This window comes from Candoia aspera, chromosome 11 (genome assembly GCF_035149785.1).
Source record: "Candoia aspera isolate rCanAsp1 chromosome 11, rCanAsp1.hap2, whole genome shotgun sequence".
Taxonomy (NCBI): domain Eukaryota; kingdom Metazoa; phylum Chordata; class Lepidosauria; order Squamata; family Boidae; genus Candoia; species Candoia aspera.
Genome location: NC_086163.1, coordinates 22,309,970 through 22,319,413, shown reverse-complemented (window position 1 = coordinate 22,319,413; position 9,444 = coordinate 22,309,970). Strand labels below are relative to the sequence as shown.

General features: G+C 49.7%; 1 protein-coding gene across 2 annotated transcripts; it reads right to left on the bottom strand.

The window, feature by feature from the left end:
• Nucleotides 1–609: 609 nt before the first annotated feature.
• KLHL36 (kelch like family member 36) lies at nucleotides 610–7,706 on the bottom strand. Of its 2 annotated transcripts, XM_063312855.1 has the most exons (5): nucleotides 7,590–7,677; nucleotides 6,300–6,379; nucleotides 4,186–5,259; nucleotides 3,372–3,529; nucleotides 610–1,567 (listed from the first exon to the last, which is right to left on the bottom strand). In XM_063312855.1, exons 2-5 carry the CDS (start codon nucleotides 6,357–6,359, stop codon nucleotides 1,012–1,014), a joined length of 1,848 nt encoding a protein of 615 aa, XP_063168925.1. In that variant the 5' UTR covers nucleotides 6,360–6,379; nucleotides 7,590–7,677; the 3' UTR covers nucleotides 610–1,011. The 2 variants fall into 2 exon arrangements, with proteins under 2 accessions (XP_063168925.1, XP_063168926.1); XM_063312856.1 differs by lacking the exon at nucleotides 3,372–3,529 and having other exon boundaries at nucleotides 4,217–5,259; nucleotides 7,590–7,706.
• Nucleotides 7,707–9,444: the final 1,738 nt, after the last annotated feature.

Sequence of the window (9,444 nt, the reverse complement as noted above, 5' to 3'; positions counted from 1 at the left end):
CACTGCCAGGTTTTGTGGGGTTTTTTACCTTCAAGTCCATCAGCTCCTAGTGACTACAGGGACAAGTCCCTGCAGTTTTTTCAGCAACATTTTCAGAAGCGGTTGGCCCTTGCCTCCATCTCCCTAAGGCTGAGAGAGAGGGGCTGGCCAAAGTCACCCAACTGGCTTTGTGTCTAAGCCAAGACTAAGACTCAGGTTTTCCTGCTTCTAGTTCAGAACCTTAACCCCTTAACAGCTCCTAAGTGCCAGGCTAGGAATTAGCAAAACTGGGTCTTCAATTAAGAAAGCCTTGCCCCAAACTCATGAGAAATGTGCTTTGCCTGGAATAGAGGGATAATCTTATACCTAATAATTTAAACCATGTCCAAATGTTGACACTGAAGTCCTTGTAAAACCAGAGGCCTATGATTGTGTGTCACAAATGTGCTATATAATAGGCGGAGCGGGATCATTCAGGCCAAAACAAAGCATCAGTGTCATTACCAGTGGGGTAAAAAATGATGTTTCAGGAACCTGTTTTAGCCGCTGAAACCAGAATATACAAATGAAGTACTCCAGAAGAGTTTCAGAAATCTCCAGTTTAGGTGCAGGGGACAGCTGAATACTGCTGCTTCTCAGTTTTGGTCGATTTTCCAGAAGCAGGATGTTTAATATGGCAAGTGAGTTTTGAAGGACAGGCTTCTATTTACACTGCTCTACTTTAAAGAAAAGCTAGCTGCCTGCTCGGCTTTCTCCGAAGACCCCTGACATTCCTCTCCCTCGTCACCGTTTGACAGATGCCCTGTGATTCCTCCTAACTGACTTTGCCCTGTAACACTGTGGCTACGCCAAAGATGAGGATGTCTACCACTGCAGTTTTCTCGCCACTCCGGAGAAGCAAAGATCTACAACAGAGGAAATTCTCCAGCCCAAGTGGAGAAGGAATTTTTCTGATACTTTTGCTGAAGTTTCGAAAAACAGTTCTCCCTATCCGGAAAAGAAAAGGACAGGGCGAGATCCATGCAAGGTTCATCATCTCCCCCTGTCCTGATGGCGTTGTGGTTTGGACTTCTTCTTTTTGTCATCCAGTCTGGGCTTCAAGGCGCACACACAAGCGGAAACCCCGGCTATCGCTCTGGGGAGGTCACCCCCTTTGTGCCATTGCTTTGTCGTTTTGTCGTACACCTGAACAGCTCTGGAGAAGACAGTGTTCTCCCAGCTGTAGCCCCCAAGGATGTAGATCTTGCCCTCCCAGGTGGCCACACCCGATTCACTGTTGGCTTGGAGCAAAGGGGCCACTCTGGTCCACTGGTTGCACTTTGGGCTGTAGGATTCCACCCCCAGAATGTCGAAGCGGGTCATGGTTTCGAGATAGTCGTCGCTGCCCCCGATCGAATAAATGTCATCCTGTAAAGTGCACATGCTGTGCCAGCCCCGAGCTGTGATCATAGGCCTCTTCTCTTCCCAGGTATCCGTCCGATAATCGTAGCACAGCAGATTTTTGCGATAGGGACCAATCTGGTAATCGTGGCCTCCCGAAATGTAGACAAGCTCATCGTGGACAGCACCTGCGTGACCATACGTAAACCTGCGGCAGAAGGAAAAACGAAAGGGGAAGGTAAGCAGCCCTTTAGAGCAGGATGGGAGGATGCTTTCAAACCCCCTTCAATATTTAACTATTTACTTTGTGGTGCAAAGGAGAGTGCCTGGCTGTTTTGAGTTCCTGAAGCCAATGGATTAAATTCTTAAGAGCGCAGAGGTAACAGACAAACGTAAGAGTGGAAATACACCCATGGAGATAGACAAAACTAAACTTCAGGCTCCCTGATAGGTTGGCTGTGATCTAAAACCTTGCACAAGAACTCTGCATTCAGCTAGGAGTCTGACTTTACTCAACAGAGGAGGCTGTCTTACACCAACTCCAACGGCTGGCCCGCCTGGTTGCAAGGTTTTATATTTTGCCTTATAGGAGCTTTCTGGGGCCGGGAACAGAGAAGGATCCTTCCCGTTATTCATCACCTAAATCCATGCAATCCAACCTATGCACTCCCTCACTGAATGGTTTTGCTTCTTGACCCCTTGGACACAATCTTAGATTGCACAACTGCATTTGGTGATGTATCAGCCATGAGATAAAGGTAAGCAGCTGGTAATGCTACAGCTGCAGGCAACCCCTGGTCTAATTTCAAAATTGTTTTGCAAGAAAATACCTGGGAGTTGTTTCATCTTAGTGGCCTGGGGAGGAAGAGCTGGGATAGAAAATTAAAAAAAAAAAAAGAGCAGAGAGGGAAAAAAAGTTGTGTACGCAGGAAATGGCCAGGACCTGTGGTGCCACCAGTTTTCCCGGATCTTCTCTCTGTTGACCTTCCAAAGCAGAGGCCTCCTCAGTCTGGCACTTTCCAGATGGGGGACAACTACAGTTCCCCAAATTCCCCAGCTATGCATGGGCTTTCTTTGCAGACCCAACATATCCAGAGGTCATTGGGGGAAAAGGCAGCACTCTAACTTGGGCAGACGATCTTTGGTGCCAACGACCCATTCTCATTTGCCAATCCAAGGGCCATACGCACCTCCAAAACTGGAGGTCATATCTGGCCCCTTGATACAGGTAGTCCATGCTTAACCACCGTTTAACGAGAGCCCAAAGTTATGACATCCTCAGAAAAAGTGCTTTACAATGTGTATACACAACTATTGCAAAACGTCGCACCACCCCCACCCCCGCAGTCACGTGATCGCAATTTGGGCACTTGGCAGCCAGCTCGCGTTTACAACCAGTTGCAGCATCCTGCGGTTACGTGATCACAATTTGCAATGTTTTTTGCCAGTTTCTGGCAAAAAAGTCCATTGGGGAAGCTGGATTCACTTAACAGCTGCGGTGATTTGCTTAACAACTGTCGTAAAAAATGCCATAAAACCGGGTCCAGTCACGTGGTGACTCACTTAACAACATTTTCTGGTCCCTATTGTGGTTGTTAAGTGAGGACTACCTGTAGTGATAGCTTCCTGCTCCATGAATGTTTCCAACTGTTTTCAGAAGCCACCCACGTGGGCAACTACCACTACGTTGCTAGGGCTGCAAACGTTGGTGCCATCATTACCTCTTTGTGGTGGCAACTTCAGTCATACAACCATGAATCATTTCATGGTGCAGAGCTTCAACTGCATCATCATAGTCCCTATCTTGACTTTTTTGACACCCCAGCAGCGTTTGAAAGAGCCCTTGTGTTCTTTGAATGCTAAAAGCACCCACATCCCCTTGCCACCACCAAGAGTGAGCACTGACCAGCAGATGGCTTTGTCTTACAGTTTTTCTCAACTCAAGGGATAGTTTCAGCCTTCAACCGTTTACCACTGTGACATTTCTCTATCATCGGGCTGCTCCGTTTCACCTTGGCAAGCCTGCTACGTAGGACCACGTGTCTTTCTCAGGGCTGTAGGTCTCAACTGATGACAGTGCTCCATTTTCATTCCTTCCACCCACAGCCACCAGCATATCTTTGGTGGCTGCAAGATAAAAGTCCACTCGCTGTTGCTTCATTGAGGCAAGCTAGGTACGGAAGAGAAAGGCAAAAACATGCCAACGGTCATCCAGTCACAGAAACTGACTATTTAAAACAGCATATTTGTCATAACTTAGGTCAGGGGTGGACGACTGGCAAACCTCAGGGCAAGTGCAGTCTATGAAACTGTTTGCCTGGGCCCTGATAGGTTGTAATCATGTCTTTTTAAAAAGATTTTTCAGAAAGACTATTTTCCAAAATCCAGAGAAACCATAAGGATAGACAAACTGTGGCTTAGTGCAACTGTGAACCCAAACTGTGTATTTATCGCTCCTCTTTGGAAGGATACAGCGCCCTCCTTGAATTTAGTTTTCCCACAATCCCAAGACTTGGAATTAGAACGTCATAGGAATTAAAGTACCCTATGGCCTGCTGGGAGCCCAATCTCACAGTTCAGAGCAGTGTTTCTCAACCTCAGCCGCTTCAAGATGGGTGGACTTCAACTCCCAGAATTCCTCAGCCAGCACCCATGGCTGAGGAATCCTGGGAGTTGAAGTCCACACTGGTCACTGACGTTGAGAAACACTGGTTTGGAGCATCACCCTTCTCACGCCGATTTTTGTTACTTTGGATGCAGAAATGTTGTCCCCCTTTATCCTCAGACATATAGAAAGAAAAATTTCTATTGCAGCTCAAGCCTCACCTTTATCCACTGTTTACACCGAGGATCATACCTATAGAGAAGACCAGACGCAGCATCCCCACCGTTGTCGCGTAAAAAGCTGCCTCCGGCGAGGAAGATGAACCCCCCAAGGACTGCCACGCAGTGGTGGCTCCGCCTTGCTGGGAGCGGCGTCTCCTTCACCCACTGCCCCGTTTTGGGGTCCAGAAAGCACGTGTCGTCACTCAGCTCCAGGCAATTCTCCGACACCTCCCCCCCGACAAACAGGAGCCTCTCTTCATTTGTCCTAAGCGCCGTCCTCTTGTTCTGCAGGATGGGCTGAGCTGCCACCTGGTTGTGATACTCCACCGCCTCTTCGACAAAGTCTCCGCAGTTGGCCTCTTTCGGAAGGAGGGAGCAGATGGCCGGCTTGACCCGATGCAGAAGGTCGCTCTTCGGTATCAGAGGGAAATGGATGTTTTCCAAGACCCGGTGGGCCTCAGTTTCCTGCTCGGGGTGCTGCATCAGCCACTGGAGAGCCGCCTGCAGCAAGTCATGCTCGCATTCCTGCTGAACGTCGCTACTGCCGAGGTACTGGCACAGCTTCTCGACGGGGATGTTTTGCGAGAAGTCCGGGGTGAAAGAGAGCGTGCCGAAGTTCTTCAGGATGAACGAGTCGATGTAGGCGTCCAGGCGCTTGAGGCTGAAGATGGAAGCTAGCTCCTGGAGGTACAAGTAGTTCTCTTCGTTGACCTCGTTCTCCAAGTATTCGCAGCAGAAATCAACCACTTGCCAGATCTGCAGCAGATGGGCTGTTTCCAGGATGTAATCGATATTCCCACCGTTGAGAAACAGATCACACCCGTACAGGAAGTCCATGACCGCTGTCAGGCCGATGCCAGTAGCCCCAAAGAGTTCGACTTCTTTCTGGTAAGCTTCTCGCATGCCGATAGTGAACATGGTGTGGAAATACTCACTGCAGACAGCTAGAACGTTCCGGTGGGCAGGGACTTTCTGCTCATCCACAACGAGAACAACATCGCAGAAGAGGTTGCGATGTCTCTGTTCATTCAAGCTCTGAAGAACAAAGCTGGGGTGGGCAGCACATTTATACACCTGGAGGGAGGTTAAACTGGATCAGACAACACGGCCTACAAATTAGGGTTAGCCATACTCCAGCGCATAGTTTGCTTCTGAGAGTGGCAAAAGAACACCTTCTGTCACTAAGGCTGAAATTCAAAAAACCACTCGCTGAGTGAAATCACTAAGGCTGAAGGGCAAGAAATCATTCACTGCGTACTATATTTTAGAAAGCCAAAATTGAAGCAGCAAGGATATCTCCACTGCACGAAGGACAGAGCTGTGAGATCTACCCTGAGTGCACTCACAAGGGTGTCAAGATCTAGAAAGGGCCAACCTATTCTTCACTCGCAGCAGGGACAATGGTCTCCTTAATTCCAAAAGATTCCTTTAGCCTTGTGACATACGCCATTCCTTGTCCCTCTGACCATGCTGCCAAATTTTAAATTTCCCTGGAGCACCTGCAAAAATTGGCAGCATGGTCTCCTGCTATTCCAAGGTGCAAAACCGGACTGTAAACCATGGCACAGACTTCGAACAGGCGTAGTTAAATAACACCAACACCAGCCTCCTATTCCCCAAATTCTCACCCTACCTCCAGGCATCATGGGGCACTGCCCACGTTGCTTGGCTGCACCACCCCTGAAGTCCTCAGCACCATCAAATTAGGTTCAGCACAGCCCCTGCTCTATATTTAAGGTAGAGGTTCATCTCTGAGGATGGGAGCAGGAATTTGGGCAGGCAGGCAGGCAGGCAGGCAAAATCTAACTCCCCCCAAAAGATTGGCAAAGGTATACTTTTTTGGATGCCTTTCTCAATAGGGTTCCGGCCAAAGATTGAAATGCAAGATGTCCAACCTTGCCTGGCAGGGTTAAAACTAGAGGAATGCATTACCGCCCAGGCCAGCGGCAAAGCAGCAGTGGCTGGGGCTGGGGAGGGGACTGAAAAAGTGGCAAAACACTAATGAAGGGAATAAAACCCTAAAGTCCCATGGCATTCCCCAACCCGGTGCTCTCCAAACACACCGACATTGGAACGCCCATACCAAATATAGAAAGGAAATAAATTAACCAGACCTTTGAAGACTGGCTTATCTTGGACGGGCGAGAAAATCTCACTTGCCTGGTTCCCTCCATCAAGGCAGCGTCTTGCAATTCTGGGGAGGGTTGAAAAAATATAATCAGTGAATGGAAACCAGCCTCAGTCTTCCAGGGGTCACAAAATTCTCTGCTAAAATAAAGACACAGTTTTAGATATTAGTCCCTGGGTGTCACCCCGTCGAACTTAGTGGCTTTACTTCTAAGGAGACACACACAGAATCGCCCTGCAAGCCTGGAACATGCTGCTTTTTAAAAGAAGGGAATATCTACTCAACAAAGGGGATTTATTCACTCAGTCGAAGGCTTATCTTACATCTGAACCAAAAGGGTAAGAAATCTGGCTAGTGGTGTGTGGGCAGAAAGGGGAATGCAAAACACAATTTTGTCGGTTCCTTGAAAGCTGGAGGGAAGATTGGTGGCAGTATCAAGAGAGCATGAAGAATAGCAGCTTACAATTGTTCATGGGCTAGAAGCGCATGATACTCTACACCCATTTGTCAACCTTGGCAGCTTTCAGATGTGTGGACTTCAACTCCCAGAATTCCCCAGCCAGCATGAATTCTGGGAGTTGGAGTCCACACAACTGAAAGCTGCCAAGGTTGAGAAACACTGCTCTACACTATGGTTGGCTTAGGCATGATTTGCTAAACAAACTACCACATTCTGGCTGGCTGTGTGTGTGTGTGTGTGTGTGTGTGTCTTCACGTTAGTGTTGACTCCTGGCAAGTGCCTGGACAAGTCCCTGCAGTTTCCTTGGCAAGGTTTTTCCGAGGTGGTTTGCCATTGCCTCCTTCCTAGGGCTGAGAGAGAGTGACTGGCCCAAGGTCACCCAGCTACCTTTGTGCTCAAGGCAGGACTAGAACTCACGGTCTCTGGGTTTCTAGCCTGGTGCCTCCACCACACCCAACTGGCTCTCTGCACGCCCAGCCATAAACCATGGTTTGCAGATTGCACACCAGATTGCTCTGCCACAAATAAACAAACCAGTTTTCTCTGGGCGGGGCCCAAGGCGGAGTTTGGATCTCAGCCTCTGTCGCCTTGGGAACAGTCTAGACCCCCCCCCACCCCCAGAAGCAACAGTCAGGCTGCCGCCCCCTCCCCAGGAAAAGCCGACGACCCACGCCGGAGTAGGACGCGATCTTCCCGCGAGGCAGAGTGCGGAGGCTGCTAGCAGGGCAGAGGAGGACCGCGGGAGTTTCCCATCATGCCTCAGCCCCAGCATCCCTGGACTTCGCCAGCTGGAGCTGCGACGGCTGCTGTTCTTACCGCTCTCCCCGCGGCTATCCCGATTCCCCTCCGCTCCTTCGGCAGCCCAGGCTCTCAACCAGGAACTGCAGGCGGGAGTGGCAGGCGAGCGCGCCAATGGGAGCCGAAAGGGGCCTGGCGGGGAGGTGGGACTTGTCCGGGCTCTGTTGCGCTGCAGCCCAGAAGAAGCGGCGGCGGCGCTTTGCAGGGGCTTGAGTGGCAGGGGCGTCCGCTGCCCCCCCTCCTCCCCATTAGCACGCCTCTCAGGCGGCTGGAAGAGGAAGAGGCCCCGCCAAGGACCGCCTCTGGATACACTGACGAAGAGGCGGGGGCGGCTGGAGAAAAACTTGCTCCGGGGCCGCGAGAATCCCACGCCGCCGCCCTCGAGGGTGTCCAGCCGCTGTAGGTCCGCTGTTGCGCAGCACATTCAGCCCCCAAGTCTCGGTAGTGGGCAGCATTACAAGAAATTGCACGTTCGGTAAAACACAGGCTTGCAACGTTGACATTTTGATTCTCCCAGGCAGTGTTTCTCAACCTTGGTAACTTTAAGAAGGGTGGACTTCAACTCCCAGAATCCCCCAGCCAGCCATAGCAGAAACACTGCTCTCAAAGGGTTAAACCAAAGGAGGCACAGTTTTTACATTTCTGACCAGCCCTGCCCAAGATTCAGGGCAGCCAACAGTCAAATTGATGACTGACTGACTGACTGACAGACTGACTAATTGATTATGTAACATCAGGTCATTTTTGACTCCTAATGACCACATATATAGGTTGTATCCGTGACAATCTGTTTTCACCTTACGAGGCGGACCAGACGGGAAACACAACCAGATGAGCTAATTCTACTTTATTGTAAGGTTACATTAATCTTCTCTTCTGACTGTTCCCTTGGTTGTGTCTTGTTGCCCTGTCTCCCAAGGTCATTCCTGGGCAGCACCATGCAATCTGGCCTTCCAAGAGAGCACCCATCGCCAGTGTAACTGAGTCCATCCCCCTTGCTGCTGGTCATCCTTCTCCTTCATTCCACCTTTTCTAGCATGAGAGCCTTTTCCAGGGAGTTAGGTCTTTGCACAATATATCTGAAGTGGGATAATTTGAGCCCGGTCATTTGCGCCTTGAGTGAGAACTCTGGGTTGATTTGTTTGATGATCCATCTGTCTGTTTGCTTGGCTGTCCACAGTATTCTCAGGAGTCTTCTCCAGCGCCAAAGTTCAAAGGTGTCAATACTCTTCCTGTTCTGTTTCTTCAAAGTCCAGCTTCCACTTCCATAGAATGTCACAGGGAATGTTATGGCTTGCACAGTTCTGATCTTTTGTAGGTATAGACATATCTATAGTAAAGGTAAAGGTTTCCCTTGACGTAAAGTCCAGTCGTGTCCGACTCTAGGGGGCGGTGCTCATCTCCGTTTCTAAGCCTTAGAGCCGGCGTTGTCCGTAGACACTTCCGGGTCATGTGGCCGGCATGACGACACAGAACGCCGTTACCTTCCCGCCGAAGTGGTACCTATTGATCTACTCACATTCGCATGTTTTCGAACTGCTAGGTGAGCAGGAGCTGGGACGAGCAACGGGAGCTCACCCCGCCGCGCAGTTTTGAACCGCTGACCTTCCGATCGGCAGCTCAGCGGTTTAACCCGCAGCGCCACCGCGTCCCTATAGACTTATCTATACTGTCCAATAAAAACTCCCAAATTGCTCCATTCATGATAGCAATGTATCAGTAGTAAGATAAAACCAAGAGATGATGCAGACACGTTTGTAAAGGTTAAACGTAATCCACGTTGCTAGGTATGACTTAGATGTGCAAAGCCAGCCAACTGTAGTTTACAGTATTCATTAAACCATAATCAACAGTGGCTTCATAAGTGTGACAC